Raw genomic sequence first — 18,255 nt, 5'->3', positions numbered from 1 at the left:
TCTTTCCTCAGCCCTACCATGACAGAGCAGAGAGGAAAGCACACTGTGCTTCACTCACTGCAGTCTAAAAAAAATGTTCCCAAAAAAAAAAAAAAAAAAAAAAAGCTGAATGTAAAATAGGTAGACCAGCACATAAAAGAGCAAAGCACACAGCTTGGAGCTGGGCTCCTAGGTAGTCTCTTAATATAAGCAGTAGAAGTATATATAAGCAGCTGCCCCAGAAACAGCACTTGCTTATGCTGGATGAATACCAATAGTAGCACTGTAGTTCTAATATCACCTCAGGGGCTCACTTGCACTGCCACCTGTGCAAAATAAGGCTTCCATTTTCCATGGCCACATCCTTGAATTACACTTCTTGTCTTCCTGGTTGTGATATTAACACTGATATATCATCCCAGTACCTTATTCAGGCCTGCAAAAGGTCTACTCCAGATCCCACATAAGGGTAAAAAGAACCCCGAGACCAGCTTTTATGTTCACAGTCTCATTCTCCAAAACAAACCAAAGAATCCACACAACACCTTTAGGATTTTTATTTCTGAATAGTTTTATTTATTTTATTAGAAATTTCAAAGAAACTCTCTCCAGGAGAGCAAGAAAAAAAAAAATCCAACCCTGAAATATTTCCAAGTAATTTTGTTCCATATAAACACAAAGCAAAGTTACATATTTCACATGCATGTACAAAAACATCTTAAGTAAAACATCCTTCACACATAACATGTGCATTAGTCTCAGAACTGAGCACATAATCAGATTGGCCTCACCTACCCTACCTAATCTTATTTTCCTGTTTTCTTTTTAAATTGTAAATTTCTATGCAGAAAACATCTCTTTTTCTGCACAGCATTACGCATATTCAAATTAGCATGGATGGCCTTGGAATTAAATCACTAGGTAGTGTAGTCTGACATAAAGCTGTACACATATATTGTTACACAGCCATTTATACAGCGAACTTTACTGGATACCAGGCAAAACTCTTCAAAAGGAATAAAAAGGTATTGCTAGAGGGAAAAAGGAGTATGATACACAGCACTCTCTCAACTACAATCCCGTATGATTCCTATGCAAAACACTTCAAAAGCCAAGTAATTTACAGATCTTGCTCTCCAAATGGGTATCAAAGTTCCTACCAATTTCAATCATGGCAAAATGAATCACTGTAAAACATCAATGCTACTGGATATGGACATGGTCAATACTCAATATTCCCATTTTTCACCCACCCACTTTTGGAAAGAGAAGGGAGAAAGATGAAAGAACTGTAAAAACTGCAGACTGTTGAAGCAGGTGGGTCAGCAGAGTGCTTTACCAGCCATCAGCAAGAAACAGCAACTGCGAGAGCAGAGCTTCATTCCAACCCACTGCATAATCTCACTGTGGTTTAAAATTTGGGGATTACATGGTCAATGAACAGACCTCACTAGTTGCCCAAGGCTGCATTAACACCTAGAAAAATCTTATTTGATTCATCAAAAGAGCATATTGTCTGTATCTGACTTTGTGAGCAAGATTTTAAATTTCACTATTTCATGCATGATGAACACCACTGCAAATCTAAGAACCATAAATGTTCAGAGGGGAAGGGCTCACCCAGAAGGTAAAGCTTCCACATGCATAAAAGGAAATGTCAAGCACACTAAGTCAGCTGCAACCCTTAGCACAGTGGGGAAACAGGAGGTACAGCTATTACTCTGCTATCATTTTTAAGTGTATAAGCAATGCTGATGGGTTTCTCACCTCTGCATAAACATGCATCCCAAAGAGAATCAATAACACTTCTCCCTTACACTGCAACAACACAGCTGACTCAAAGGACACTGAATATGCAGTGTATTTAAATACACTTGAAGTACTCAGGCTTGGCTTGTTGCAGAGTGTGTGTTACAGGGTGAAATGGGTGTGGAAAATGGATGTGAAATAAAATTCACAGAAGTTAAGACAGAACATCTGCACACGAACAATACAGAGAAAGCACTTAAGATGGACACTTAGGAGGTTTAACAAAAGCCCTGGAGAACACTAGATTTTCATTTTTAGCCCACTTGAAGTCTTGCAAATGAGCAAGTGATGCTGGCAGCAGTCACTCTGTCATTTGGGTCCCAAAAATAGTGCAATGGACTTTGCATAAGTGCCCTGGCTGCAACTTCACTACACCAGTTGGCAAAGCATCTACAGAGAAAGGCCCAATGACAGGTGTTCTCACACAGTGCCAAAGACACAAGGGGCAAATCAGGCTGAGCCTCAAGGCACCATCCTGGCACATTCTGTGTGTTGTAAAGAACCCTGGATCTGCTGGTGTAGCTCAGATGGGCAGCCTGCTCTTAGCCCTGTACAACCATTTGAACAGCAAACTCTAGTAAATGTGCAGAAAAGAAAAAGCACTGAGCCAGTAGGAGGAAGTCTCTGATTCCCACCCAGAAAGGGCTTAACTCACGTCACTTAATTCATACACTAACAGTGTGGATGTCTTCAGCTGAGGTAGTCAAGTTGAACTCACTTTATGGGCACACAAAGGAAAAACAGACATTTCTAAAAATGCCATTTAACCTGCTTTATACTTCTACCTCAAGGCCAAAAGGACAGTGACCTAAGAATGACTATTTCTCTTCAGCTGCAAGTGTGGCCCAAAGGAATACGTTTAGATGCAGACATCTAAACTGAGTGAGAACCCCAAATGCCTTCCTTGTACTTGGGCAGTTGAACAGAAGAGTTGTGCTATACTTCTTTGTTATCAGCAGTTTTGCTTAAAACCTGTGTCATATAGGACATTTCAGTGACCATCTAAGCATTCTCCAGCCAGCAACAGTCCAACTGAAATGGAATAAAAGCTCACAACTCTCACAAAACTCTCTGAATGATTACTGTGCCTTTTTTTTTGCAGAGTAACTAAATCTCAAACACACTTCTGAACAGGAAATATTACTATTCTGTTTCTACAGCTGAAAAAATGGGGACATTCCAGCTTGGCTAATGGTGACTCAGGGGGAATCAAAATGAAGATTTCCTGGTATGCTCTTCTACTACTGAATAGGCTTAAAATAGTGAGAATTTACCCCCCAGGAGAGACCTTTAAAACTGTGATGGACAATTTTAACTCTATTGTCCATGAAAGCCTATGGTCACGCATTCTTATTAGACATTGAGGAATTTTATGTTTGGATTCCACTGCTATAAAGTGGAAGAGAAATAGTTAGGAAAAAAGAATTAAGGCCAGGCATGTTATACAGAAACAAAAATACTATGCCTGAAGCTCATTCTCACAAAAGATAAACCTGCAATTGTAAAGATAAATGGGAGGTTTGGTAAATTTCCCTCAACCATCCCAAGGGGTTACAGGTATAAAGCCAGTTTAAGTGGCTGTTCCTCTTGATTCATGTTCATTCTAGCTCTTTTGAGAGAGAGACACACTGAATCAAGTTAAAGACCGAGTTGATCAACTGAGGATTGTGCAGAACAAAAAAAATGCCATCAGTCAGCTGAGCCATAAAAGCAAGCAGCAAAATAGATTCTGTTTCAGACTAAGTTGTCAAGATAACAACCTTGAATACGAGTGCTTGGCCAGCCTGAAGTTGCTGCACTCAATCCAATGACAGCAAACGAAAAGTTTGCATTGCCAGTACGGGCTCACACCAATAGGAAAAGCTGTTTCATTCTCTCCAGAAAAGCACATCAGCATCCCTGAACAGATGATCAAGTAATCAACTAGGGAGTAAACTCTGCTGGTCTTGTTTCTAACAAGGAAGAACTGGTGGAGAACGTGAAGGTCTTGGCTGCAGAAGACATAGAATTGTGGCATTTATAATCCTGAGAAATGTGTACAAGACAGAGTCTTGTACCTTTAGGTCAACATATTTTGGTTTATTCAAGGAATCTCTGAACAGAATTTCACAAGGGACTGTCCTGGCTGCCCAAAAGAACTCAAGTGTGCTGCTTAATCTTCAAAGACAGCCCTGTCAAAGTAAAAAATCAGTCCTTTCTGACAAGCAGAAATTACAGCAGGCATGACAGAAGGCCAGCACAGATGATTGAGGAACTCCTGACTGATCACAAACCCAAACAGAAAGGTACACGGAAGTGGAAGTGAGGATGGGCTGGCCAGCAGAGATACAGAGAGACAGCCCCTGTAGGCAGAGACCATTAGGAAAGCCAAAGCTCAGCTGGAGTTGAAACTGTAAGAAATAAGAAGAAGGGCTTCTTTAAGTACACTGGAAGCAAAAGGAAGGTTAAAGAAAATGTGGTTTACTGTTTAACAATGTAGGCAATATGGTAACAAAGGATGATCTTTGTACTTTCAGGCTCATGTGTACAACACCTTTTTTGCCAGTTTTCACTGATAAGTTCTGCCTTAAGGCCTGCCAGGTCCTTGAGCCTTCTAGCAGCATGTAGGAATAAAGCATTGCCTACAGCACAGGAAGACTGAGTTAGTGAGAACTTAAGCCCATTGAAACCAACAGGCTGAACATAAAGGCACCGAGGGAGCTGGCTAATGGCACTGTGAGACCACTCTACAGCATCTTTGCTAGGTCATCAGCAGCAGCAGAAGCTATGGTTCTCCAACTAAAATACCCTGACCTATGACTCTCTTGCTGCCCACCACAGTCAGCAAGCAGGTAGCCAGCACACTGAGGGAAATTATTATTCCTCTTTATTCAGCAATTGTGAGGTGGCGTTTGGAGGATGGCATCCACTTTTGTGCTCCCCCTAACAAGGGCACTGCAGCAATTTCAGTGGAAGGTCACAGAGCTGGTTTGAGAGCTGGAGCACAGGATGAGTAAGGAGAGCTCAGGGAACATGGTTTCTCCACACTTAAGAAGAGAAAAGGCTAAAAAGATATCTCATTGTATATAATCCCTTAATAGTCATACTCTTCTCAGAGATGAACAATGACAGAACAAGAGGCAGTGAACACCAGCTGGAACATGGGAAATTCCAACTAGATACAACTATATTTTTGTTCTTACTGTGAGAGTTGTCAAATACAGGAAAATGTTGCCCAGAGAGATTTGGCATCACCATCCTTGTAGATACTCAAAACTCAAATGGACAAAGCCCTTAGCAACCTGCTCTAACTGGCTGAGCTCTTGAGCATGAGGCTGGAGCAGAAATGCCACAAGGTCCCTTTAAACCAAACTATTCAATGGTTCTGTAACTTGGAAAATCTCCTCACAACTACTTTTCACCAACATGTTCCTCATTAATTTGCCAAAGCAAGCTATGCCACCATCAAATGTAAAGGGTGATCTTCAGTCTCATGAATCAGAATGGAGTACAGAAGCCAGGAAAGAGGGGAGCTGAAGTGCACTACACAACAAACCTCTCACAGTAATTTTATGCAGGTCCCTCACACACGGGGGCCAGCCCTGTGTTGGAATCATCACAGTACTCTTCTAGTTGCTTTCAAGTGTCTGTTGCACACCATCAGGACTAAATAAAAAGACTGCTCCTTTTCACATCTTCTTCATCTTTTTTTTGCAGCGCTGGTTGAAGACAGGTGAGGATCCCATCAGGCTGTCAGCAGAATGAGAACCGTAGCTGCTCTCAGAGCCATTGGGGCTTTGTGGCATCCCAGCTTCACTCATGCCTGACATTGGTTCCTCAAAGACATCACTGCCTAGGACCCCGTGGCCATGTACATTAGCCTCCTCATTTTCCTGCGGCTCCATTTTCACCTGTGCCAAGTTCCAGAGCGGAGAAGCATTCACCTCAGCCCCTAGAGAAGGAAAAAGCACACAACAGTAACTGAGCAAAAAGATAAATCACGAACAGCACGCAGATATGAGGGACAGCAGCAAAGGTAAAGATAGAGCAAAAGCAAAGCCACAGGTTTACTATGCTGGGGGGAAACAAAACACACCAAGCACTGTGATCAATAAAAAACAGCTGTTGACTTAACAGCCCAGAAATTGCCACTCCAAAAAATATGATGGTGTCCTTTCAATGTTAGCCTCCATGTGATTTTCTCCATGAGAAACAACTTCACATCACTCTCCAGAAGGAGTGTCCCAGCAGCAATGAGTACACCCACAGCACACAGACTAGACCCTGCATAAGCAGGACTTCGAGGCAGTCCAGAAGTCATTACGAGGCCCTCGCAACTGTCAGACACACTGGGCTTCTGCAAGGGAGGCGAAGTGAGAGGGTAGAGGAGTAGGTAGATGAACAGTCCCAAATATCACTTTCAGCACTGAAATGCAGGGACATCAGAGCTGCAGTCAGCCACCTGCCTGCCTGCCTCCTTGCACTCAACACCCACAGGTCTCATCCCATCCTTCAGCAGAATGGAGAGAAATCCTTTTGGCTCAACCTCATAGTTGCCCTGCTGGGAAATAGCTCCCCCCACCTCACTTTTTTAGTAAAAAATTCTGGACTAGTGTGCAATCTGAGCACTAATTGAGGACTTTCTGAACAAGATTACGAAACCATATTCCTTGATACTAGCAAATGTTTTTCTCCCCAAGAGCAGTAATTACAGATCGCATTATTTCTGTTTATTTAAAGTTTTAAGAGAGACAAAAATCCTATTAAAAATACACTAATTGGTCTCCTTGCTGAGATGGGCATAAATAGCCCAGAACTGAACACACTGTGAAATCTCTCTCTTGTGTGGGGTTAAATTCACATGGAAAATAAAAAGAATTAAAACCAAAGCAAAACAAAAACCCAACGAACCAACCAAAAACCAAAAGCCATAACAACAAAAAAGACCCACTAAAAACCAACAAACAAAATAGGAAACCAGTTTTAGTAAGTTTTCCAAACTTCATATATCAAAGAGCATGGCACAGTTTGAAAGCACAACCAAAGCTCTTGTACTGAGCCAAACCTACTACCATTCCCTATTATCAATATACTAGTAACAACAGTCCCTTATTAGTAAAAATTACAAAGAGAACAAATGTTCAAACATATCTGTGCCAAGAATTCTCCTTTATGAAGAAGTCAGGAATCTTTTCCAGATCAGCTTAGCCCAAACCAGAGTTTATGAGACCTTTATGATAACACAGCCTACATTAGCTCAGTTGCCTTAATGAAAGTCCTTCCTATGTTAATCGTAAGTAAATGTATCCCTCTCAACAACAATGGACACATCATTAAAATGCTATCGGTTCCAGAGTGACAGCTCCAGTCTACATAATAATCAAAGGTGCTCACTAAACTAAACTGTCTTTCCTTCATCAATTGCTCTTCACCGCTCAGCCTTATTCCTTTCAGCTCTGTCACCTGTCACTAAGAGTGTCACTAATGACTAGAAGTACTTAAGCATCAACACAGGATGTTTCATCTTCAAAGCCCTTTAACTTCAAAGTACTTTACAAATAAGCTAATCTTCATGTTATCCTGAGAGGCAGAGGAACAAGAAACAATATCGCCTCCATTTCTCCAACTGCAATGTCAGACATGCACAGAAACACAGGAAGAACATGAAAGGCTGTAATGAGAGCTCTGCCCTCAGACACTGAAGCCTCGATGCCCTCCCTGCAGGCCTCACACCTGCATTTTGAGATGGCGGTGTTCTAATTGCAGCAGCTTTTTCTCACTCCTTAGGATATTACACTCCCCAGACTGCCCAGGTCTACACTGGAACTTCTCAGAGATGAGATTTCCAAAGGCTCTTGTGAAGTGAAGAGGGATTTTCAGGGAGGAACAGAGCACTTGTATTCTTAATTAGAAAACATCAATTCTGTATCAGAGAAGCAAGAGGCATTTAATATACAGCTAGCACGCTAACCTCTGGGTCTCAAGTGGTAGATGCTAATACAAAGCTTTCCGGATGAATCACTCGCAACCCTGGATGGGCCAGAGGAGTCTGCTGTTCCTTCTCCCCCAAAACTGCAAACACTTCACATTTCAGAGGTGCTAATGGAAAACAGTATGAGCTTTTAGAAAAACATGAGATAGATTTATGTTTTTTAAAGCTCATCACAACGCAAAAAAACGAATGGACTCAGAGGTATACTCTAACCTCACTATGTATGCTACTTAGCTTAGGGTTAATAGGAGGACAGGCTTCATTGTTTTTTAACCAGATTTAAAGTGAAACAGTTACTATTGCAGGGACTTCCAGAGTTCACACAGTTCTATACAAAATCAAAACTGTCTCTTTTCATTCCAGGAAGTTCAGCTTCACTAAACAGTGAAGAGAATGAAACTTCTATGTAGATATAGAGCAGGCACAGCAATAGCAGATTCTCCCATGCTTGCCACCAGTGTGCTTCAACGCCAACATCAAGGGATAGCACTTTGAGGAAAAGAGTGCAGTCTCCATAACCCCACTAATTCACTCACCATTTCACTTTCCATGGCCTCAGTCACGTACAGCAGGCTTTGGAGTAGAGATGCTAGGAGGGATTCCCAGGAGCCCATTTCACACAAGTCACTGATAAGCTCTCATACAACAGTGACTGTCATTACCAGGGTAACTCCTGAATATGGAGGACAGCACCAAGTACCATTTGTATTTTCAGAACTCATTCAGTGCCTAAACTATGTAAGGAACATGGCTTTCAACTTTACAGGAATATGAATCTCTGGACACAAATCCAAAACTAACCAGAAGAAACAAGATCACATGGACCTGCTGAAGGGCTCTTTACAGGAGAAGCAAGAAACCCCTACCTGAAGTCTGTGGGGAAGCTTCTACTTCCAAGTTGGCAGAGAAGCGCTCACTTTGAGCTCCAAGTACTCCAACAGGCAAAGACTGGTCACCAGAAGCCAGATCTCCTTCCAGCTCTTCACTTATGGGGAAAGTAATATCACTAACAGGTTCCTCCTTAATCTTCACAGGTTTTGTGTCTTCTGCTGCCTTTTCCGGGTTCACAATCTTCTCATATTCTTCAGAGAGCTGCTTGCTAACCTGTCAAAGATCATTGGGTGAAAAAGAGGCCAGAAAGGTGAGAGTGACTTCAGAGGCTCTGACGGTAATTACATTGCAGTGCACTCTGTTCCCAGAACATTATTAACATCTGACCTGAATGAACAAGTAAACAACTTACCAGCTACACAAGAGAGATTTTTTTCCCCTTTAAGTGCTTCTTCTGTCCTGTAACAAGGGACTTTAATAAGAGGTTTAATCCACTAAAATCTGACTGATAAATATGAGCACCTTTATTTTACAAACAGAGGTGATGAGGCCCAGAAATTTAAACAGAGCATGAAACAAAAGCAAAGTGTCTCAGTCTTACTCGCTGGTTTTACCTATAAGACTGCCCCCATCCTCCAGTAACAAATTCACCCCAGCATTAAAAATCAAGCACCTCAGATCTTCAACAGCCCTGTAGTCACCACTGGGCAGAGCCTGAGTACATTCTGTCAGATTCAGAGCAAAAAACACAGAAGTTTTCTGCAGTTAGAGAAGTGAAACCAATACAGGAATGAGATTTAGAACTACCCTGTACTTCCACAAACTTAACAACAGTAAACAATTAAATTAAAAAATTTCAGATTTCATCTGCTTCTAACAAATGCTTGTTTATGCAACTAAATCCAAACAGCCAGTGAACTGTGGTCAGGAAAATCCCAAGACATTTTAACAGCAGAAGCAAGGAGGAAAAAGAATAGCAAAGCCAATTTACCCCTTCTAGATATACTTCCAAATAAAGGGGCTACTGTGGACTCCAGTCCTGCATAAAGACCAATTATTGTTAAGACAATGATCAGCTGCAGGATGAGAGTGAACTGCAGTAGCAGAATGATGCAGAAAACCCAGATTCCAAAAGGACACAACATCTGAACAAAAACATTTGAACAAAAAATGAACAGAGCGGGTATTTTGAGTAGGAATGTTTCTAACAAAGACAAATCTTTATGATGTTATTTTTATATAAGAAGAAGGTAGCACCTGTGTGACAGCTCAGATCAGCAAAATACTACACTGTACTCCTAAAGCTTAAGGAAGTCACTCCTTGCTTGTGAACATAAGCCACTCTACAGCCTAGAAATTTGTATCTGCTTACATGTTTTCTGAAATGTTAACCAGCCAAATATCCCACTAAAGCAGAAAATTCAGTTCATCAGTCAGTTCTGATTTTACCTCTACTTGATAATTTTGTCTGGATAATTTAAGAGCTGGGGTACTCTTCTTAAACTCAGGTAAGCCATCAGTAAAGCATCCTTAGTCTCAGTAGGGACACAAAACAGGGGCTGTCTTCCAGTCAAAAAGTTCCTGTTCTCGTTCCCTTGATGACTCCTCTCCACACCCAGGAGGTTTACCAGTCAGATTTCCCCTCAGTAAGACTCAGGACTTGCCACAGGAATAAGCAACTGTACTGGTGGTACATTTCTTGGTGCCACCAGGTCCCTACTGCTCTTCTCACCTGAAGCATGTAGCTGTGATAATCCTTAATGCGGTGCTGCCAGAACTTCTGCAGTGAGAGCACACTGCCAATGCCCACTTCGTGGAAGACCTGCTCCATGACGTCAGGGAAAGGGGTGTGCCCAAGCCGAGCTTCTCGATCCACAGCGAAGCGCAGCAGCTTGGTGAACTTGAGGCAGTACTCGTGGGCGATGTCCGTCAGGGTCTCCAGGACGCTCTCGTTGGCGCACTCAAAGCCCGTGTGTGCCAGGATGGTGGCCATTGACTGGTACAGAAGCTGCCGGCAGGAGGACCAACTCAGCTCTGTCACTGGCTCCCCTTTTCCTCTAAAAAACAGGAGAGACAAAAATAGCACACTTTCAAAAATCTGAAGGAGTGTATCAGTTGAAGAGGTACTGTCAATAATAAGGTGATGTACAAAGGGAGAGCAGAGGGTTTGGGGTTCTCCATGGCTTCTCTGTTACAAATGAACACTACCTAATAAGGGTTTATCTGCTTTTCCTTCCTCCCTCCCTCCAAATCAGGACTTCCAATTTTCATTTTCCCTTCTGATGCCACAAGATTCTTCGGGTGATTCACGAATGTGGGATGCAAATCTTCTTCACCCTTAAGCATCTCCCTTCCCACCCAAGAGCTTTTCTCCTGGAGATGTGAATTAAATGGGTCCTTGACACAAACAAAAAAAGGCATTTTAAATTACATGAATGCAAATCATTTCCCCTTTCAGTTAATTACATTGCTCTTCCTTATTATCTCTGATGTCTCAGGCCTAATAGAAACAAAGGCTTCTGGGATAGACAAGATTGGAATTTCTAAAGAAAAAGACACATATAAAAAAGCAAGAAATGGAATACACATACATTTCATAGAGGTACACTGTACCCAAAAGGACTGTTTCTCTGCCCTCATTTCCAGTAGTCACTATGCATGACACTGAAAGAAGTATCCCCATATGCAACCTAAGATGTGAACACCAGGCCCTAGGAGGAGGCCTGGAAAGTTCAGCCATAAAGCACCATTCCCTGGTCTTGGGTTTGAGACCTCCTTCCTCTGTTGCTAAGCAGGAAGGAGTGAGTACACAGGATGGAGGAGATGGAGAACAACTGACATGAGCACTTCAATCATTCACTTATAGCCACACAACCAAATTTTTCATCAACAAGATGAAATTCCACAGAGGAAACGAGGAGTTAAGGCAAGGCCTGTGATAGGTAAACATACATCTACCAGATTTCTCAAGTCACAATTAAGTGCATGTAATCTATTTGCCCATATCAGTAACATGGACTTCAAAAGCTGATATCAAAAAATCAAATTCCATTACTGCTAAGTATGATACTTATACACTTTTTTACACTCCATTCAGCACCAAGGGCAGAACTGAGCTAACAATTTCACTCTTCATTTGTCTCTGATCAATTTCTCCCAACATCTTCTACATTCCACCCAGAGATTCTCCTTGCTGTTACCCTAGATTACCTGTGTATCACCACACACTCTTTCCAGTAAAAGGACCTGATTAAACAGTACACAGACAGTATTGATGGCTTGATAAAATTCTCACTACTGTCTCCAAAAAGTCATGAGGTACCCTTCAGTCTCACTGAAAAGCTAGGCCACAGAGCCTCAGCTTCCCCTGATCCTCAGAGCTGACACATAGAAAACTACTGAAACACAGCAGTAAAAAAGTGAAGAGGATTGAAAAGGAAGGTGAAACTTAGAGCTATCAGGATGAAAATCATACATTTTTAAGAACACCGGCACAACACCTTCCTATTATTCAAATAAAAAGGGAATCACACTATATTAAGAGTGGGATATGATCATATTTCTAAGTAGATATTAAGAACACCATGTGAATCTCAGGTCACGCATTCATCCCAGTTATTAATTGATGGAAAATGACTAGCATCCCAATTTCTACTTAATTATGTAACTACTTTGCAAAGAATACAGCAGGCACCCTGACAAGATGAATTAAAAGATCATCAGTTTCTTTATAAACCAAGTGTCACCCATTTTTACATCTCCCTCACTCCCTCCTCCACCTCAGCAGCAGAATTCGGAAGTTCCCAAACAGCCATATCTCTCACACAACACCAGGACCAAGAGGTTACAACAGAAATAAACAACCACCGAAGAAAATCAACCAGAAAACAATCCTTAAAATTCATGTCTCTTCTTTTTTAGTACATATAAAGGACATACCTAGCTGTCCAGCAGCCATCAGTTGAGAGCATCTTATGCTACCAAAACTGAATGCCAGGCTACTATTAATACAGAGACGTTCACTAAAAATACTATGGGCAAACTTAAATTAGACATAGATTTCGGCAATCCCAAGCTGGATACTTAGCCACTTGCAAAGTAGAGCAAAACAACCACTCAGTAATGCATATCACTGCTCAGAAGCAGCAGAGAATATTGTGTCTCTTTTAAACTCCTAGAGGAAAAGGAGCTAATTGTGAGCATTAAAATGAAGCAAGGTCACTATGCTGAAAGACATATAAACAACTTGAAATCTAATCAATTAAAGACAGAGAAAAGACATTTCAGGCACTGTACTCAAATCCAAATCTCCACTTCTTGCTCTTGGTAAGGCCAATTTTGTTTTGTTCTTATGTTTTCTTCTCTTGTTTTCCTGTTTCTCACAATAAACAATAGGTAAATACAGTTAAAAGCTAGAACAGAGAGCAAAAACTGAAATGTTGTTGTAGATGTTAATAGAAACCAACAAATAAGAAAATAATTTTTCTTCTTCTCTTTTAAAAGAGAAGAAGGTACTTTTAAAAGAGAGTCTAGGTACTCTCTGGTAAGAACGTACATGAACAAAAACAGTCATATAGACACGTTTATGTTGAGAGCAGCTATCTAATGTCAAGCCTTCCCAAAAGGGACAAGCAAACCTCTTTTCCCTGATGATCATAGCTAAAGAGCCTCTGTCTTAGATTTCATCCAGATACTCAGCACCAAAAAAGCACCCATCCAGATATGATCATTATGCAGAATGCCACCCGCTGCAGCATTTAGTTCTTTTCCTGAAAGTCTCTCCATCCAGCAACCATCCAAAGCCAAACCTACTTAATATATTAGCAGGGTCATTATCTGCAAGTAAACACGAGTGCTTTAATCCCTGAAGTTTTGTCACCAGAGACTAACAGGACAGGCTGGGAATTAGGCCTGTGACGTGGAGGCAATCTCCTCTACAGAATGTATGGTATGAAATTTATCACAAATACTGGCCAACTTGCACACTCTTCAATTTTGCATTTCTAACAGAGTGCTATGTATTTTATATATGGGTCACCAACACTAGACAATGTTCCAGAGAGAAATCTACCTGCCAAGCTACAAAGTCATTAGACCCAAAGGCCAGCCTTGTCTCACCACTACCCAAAACATGCAGAACTCCACAACAGAAGACATGAAAATAGTGTCCATTTACACCAACCAGACTTATTTTCTGATTTAGTCAGTTTTCAGAACTCACAAAAGGCCCATTTTCTGTGTCAGTCAGTTAAATGACAACAAGCCACCCCACAAAGGCAGCACAATCCAAGCTCCTTTCCTGCAAGCCTGTTTTTCTTACAGGGAAGGGAAGCTCATGGTTCCTTTCCTATGGAACTGTCTTCAGGGGACAGTGTCTGGGCTAAGTCAGCACAAGGATCAGCAGATGAGGTTCAACCAACTGCAGGAATGAAGTGCTCTGCTCCCTCCTAGGTGAGCATAAGCCAGCAGCAGATGGAGGGAGGGACTGTTTTTCCTACAAACAGGACAATTTATGAAACATTACACTGTGAAGCTGAATTTCTACCAAATGAGGTGCAACAAGGCTGCTTTAGAGCCATTTTTCCAAAGCAGTAAAATAAAGGAGAACATTGTAGAAACAAGATATACTAGTCAGAGAGAGCACCAAAGAACACAGCATACTAACTCAAACCAGAAAGTTATTTTCTTTCAGGAAAGAGCCTTTTTACTCTCATCCTGGGTAAGTCTCTTTTCACATACCTCTGCTTTGTCTACAGAAGGCTGCACAGGTATGAAAAGAAACTGCTCAACAGATAATGGCAAAAATAAATTGGGCTCCAGTGGCATAACCCAGACCAGTCAGTTTAGAAACAGGCTAAGCCAAAGCGCTTAGATCATCAGGAAAAGTGTCTTCTGCCCACTTTAATTATCACTTCTCCAAATCCTTCCCAACATTAAAACTGCTATCCCACTGACATGTGATCCTCTACCTCTGTACAAACATTTCTTCAGTACAGGTCCTTCTGCCAAGAACTGTCTTCCCATTGCAAGCTCCCAATTTTGTTTCCAGATTACCTTTCAATGCAATCCAATGTGGCCAGGAATGCAAATGACAGATAGACTGAGAAATCTGTTAAGAAACCAACCATGCACACACAAGAAGAGGCACAAGAGTAGGTCAGGCTTCTTTTGAAGATGGATCCATGCTAATCTGAGGAAGCTGAGCAGAGAAGATGGAAAAGCTAGCAGCTGTTATATGGTAAGTCTCCTGTTGAAACTGGTAATTTCAAGTCTACAATTCCTTACTAATTCTTCATCAATTACACTTTAAGCTTCTTTTCTATTTCTACACCAACCAAAACCAAATGTTAATCCCTTATTGTGACATCCAAGAACTGTAACATCATCAGGACCAGATGGTAATTCATCCAAGAACACTAAAAGAATGAAAGGATGAAATAGCTGAATAGCTGTGGTGAGTCACCTCTTGCTTTAAACCACCCATGAGGACCAGAAGGCAGAAAATGTGAAAACATTTTCCTTTAGTACCTTCAGAAGAGATGTGAAAAACTGCAGGCTGGGAAGCATGAATATATTTTGGTGCATGAGGGAAATTCAAAGAACTAGAGGACACACAAGTAAATATGTTATGCTCAGAAAGAATCCAGAGAAGGTTTTTTTAACTGTAAAACCTGCTTCATGAACCTACCAGAGTCCTCCAAATCTATCAACAAGCAAGTAGGTCAGAGATCTCCACGGTGGAGTCCAGGTCTTTCCTGGGAGATCTGTGCCAGAATCAAGATATTTTTTATCATGTTTGTTTCAACATATTTATAAACAGTCTGGAAAACTTTAGGAGAGGAATAGTGTAGTGATTATAAAACCATTGTTAGTACAGACTTTGGGGGATTGATAAGACCAAATCAACTCAAAAATAGCCATAAATTAGGCTCTGCCTCTTCCTCATCATACGAGGAGGTAGGGGTTACACATAAAGGGCAGGGCAGAGGAAAACCAAAATGAATTCGGGGATAACAAAATAAAAGACAAGGGGCCAGTGCGTCAAAGAATGAAAATGAATAACATGGAAATAGAAGAGGACATGCCTACATTAACTACACCTGTGATCAGATGCAGGCTGGCTACTCTTATCTTCCTTTCTTCCTATGTCTAAATGTACCTATACACTACTCCTCAGACCCAGGCTACTGACAAAAAAAAATGGAATTAAAATATTAATTTATCCAAATACTGTAATTCTGACAACCGTACTTCAGAAGGCAGCATAGAATTAAGCACTCCCATGTTTTATCAGAGGTAAGAATGTTCTTCCTTTAATTTGATTTTATACACTAAGAAGCATTGGTAAATCACAGAACTTCATTTTTGCTACTGAAACAGCAGCTATAGAACATCTGCTGTTCTTAATTCATGCGTCTCAAAACAGTTAAGAACAAACACGCAACAACAAACTCAAAGCCTTCCTCCTGGAAAAGCATAAATGTGTTTGGGTTATCAAGGACACAATTAAATTCTAGAAATACTGCACCTTATTAAAAAGCCACTGTCAGCCACAAAACATTTCATTTCAAAACTGTCTCCAGTTTCCACAACGTAGTCCTTACACTCCCCCATGTGGCTGACCACTGAATAACATTTCTTTACCCGGACCCCAGAAACTCGGAAGGAACAACAAAAAGACAAAGCAGCCTTTCAAACACGGCCAGAGCCACAGAAAACTGAACTTCAAGCTGAAGCCACTGAGGAGGGCAGAACAGAACTCTTCTCAGTTCTACAAACCACAAGGCCACAGCACGGGAGTCACAGGCCATGACTACTCTCACACAACTGTATTCCCCTTCACCCCTCTCTGCTAATTACTTTGTTTCTTCTGAGAAGAATGATGGTGTTCCTCCAGAAACAGCACTAAAGAATCACTCTACTGTTCAGAGAGACTCTGTTACCAAACGCAACATCTTTCAGTAAAATGCATTTTATACAACCTCAGGCTATTAAAGATCTCAGTGGCGTTTAACTGATAAATTATATTCCATTGACGCACATTTACCCATTTTAAAAACTAAAATGTGTTATTCTCTCCCTCAAAATGCTCATTAGTGCACATAGTAGCAAGGATTAATCCCTTAATTTAAACGCATATAACCTACAAAGTATCGCAAGATCCTGCCAGGAATGCAACACCTCCTTGTGAATTTAGTGCCAGTCAGAGGGATAGACAGGCGATGGTGGCAATATTACTTAATCAAAGGCTGGCAGCAGAGGTACAAGCAACACAAATTTTCTTTACATTTTCTCCAGCCCTTGGCTGGTGGAGCCAGTAGCCAAGACAAGAATTCCCTTCGTAAGACAAGTATTCACTTCCAGCTCTGACTGAAAGACCACCAAACTGGGTGGAATGTCATAGTCACTGTGTCACAGGTCCTTGGCCACTGAAATCGTACAAATACATAATCAAATCATCATTTCAGAACCTACAGCTGAACAGCCAAAACCTAGTCATGTGTTTTCTGGATTTTCAATTACAGAAACACAACTTTAGTTGTAAGTGACCTAAATAGAAGAGACTTCACATCCTGTAACTAAAACTGTCAGAATACCACTGACAAAACCATGCACACACATTTAGCATAGCAGTAGCAAGACAGAAATCAGCACTACACATCCACATCTTACAGACAAGAAGCAAAAGCAAGCAACGTGCATGTTATTCACACAGGAAAACTCCAAGTATTTCTGAAGCCTGTTTTAAACTTTACATACAACTGCTTGACCCTTCAGCCTAAGGGAATCAACATAACTACATATATATTTTAAAACACTCAGCTTTCCTTCAGCCAGGAACTAACCTAAAGAAATAGCAACACACCTGTAGAAATCACTCTCTGGATCACTGTGCCTCAGCTGAAATGGCATTTTGGGGGTTTTGCTATCCAGAGGAAGCAGGTCATCAGGGAGAGGTGGAGAGGCCGGACAAGATGGCAGAGGTTCATTCTCTTCGGTTTTTATGCCCTCTGCTTGCTGCTGGTTTTGAGCCTGGGCCGCGGCAATGAGGCTGCGCAGCCGCCGGTTGTGCTGGATGAGCTGGATGGTGTGAATGGTGAGGCTGCAGGGCTCGGAGGGGATGTCCAGCATGGTGGTCGGACGGGGTTTGTTCGCAGATGGCTGGTGCAGTGGAGGATCCTGGACTTCCACAGTACGGAACTCACGCTGCAGCAGGTCAAAGGAGCTGCGGTTGGCCTGGTTGGAAGAAACCGGGATCTCGCCCCAATATCGCAGCATTTTTACTTAGGTCTCCTGTCGTGCTCAGAGCCCAGAGGAAGGCTACCAAGTACTGTGGGTACTAAGGACCCTTGTTGCAGGCAAAAGCACTTTGGGCAGCAAGAGACACTGGAGCTGGGATGACGCTCCAACTAACTCAAGTTACGGCTGCCAAGCAGACTGTCGCTCAGTGCCTCGCTGAGCAGCGCAGTATCCTCGACGGCATGAGGTTGCCACTCTCGCACTGAACAGATCGCATCGCGCTTTTCCTGAGGGAAGAGGGGGCAGAAACAAACGCACTCGTGAGACGGAAATTGTTTCTGTGTGTAACAAGGGCTGGTGCGGGCCCACCTGGGCCTCACTGAGCGGAACCCGCGGCGTGGAGAAATTCCGGGGGCCGCACTCGG

General features: G+C 41.9%; 1 protein-coding gene across 1 annotated transcript; it reads right to left on the bottom strand.

Annotated features, from left to right (window-relative positions):
• Positions 1-525: 525 nt before the first annotated feature.
• SUPT7L (SPT7-like STAGA complex gamma subunit) lies at positions 526-18,249 on the bottom strand. Its single transcript, XM_008641729.2, has 4 exons — positions 17,457-18,249; positions 10,323-10,647; positions 8,626-8,863; positions 526-5,719 (listed from the first exon to the last, which is right to left on the bottom strand). The coding sequence occupies exons 1-4, from the start codon at positions 17,867-17,869 to the stop codon at positions 5,457-5,459; spliced, it is 1,239 nt and encodes a 412-aa protein (XP_008639951.1). The 5' UTR covers positions 17,870-18,249; the 3' UTR covers positions 526-5,456.
• Between the last annotated feature and the right edge of the window lie 6 nt (positions 18,250-18,255).

This window comes from Corvus brachyrhynchos, unplaced genomic scaffold, assembly GCF_000691975.1.
Source record: "Corvus brachyrhynchos isolate BGI_N302 unplaced genomic scaffold, ASM69197v1 scaffold258, whole genome shotgun sequence".
Lineage (NCBI taxonomy): Eukaryota > Metazoa > Chordata > Aves > Passeriformes > Corvidae > Corvus > Corvus brachyrhynchos.
This window is presented reverse-complemented; position numbering and strand designations above follow the sequence as displayed.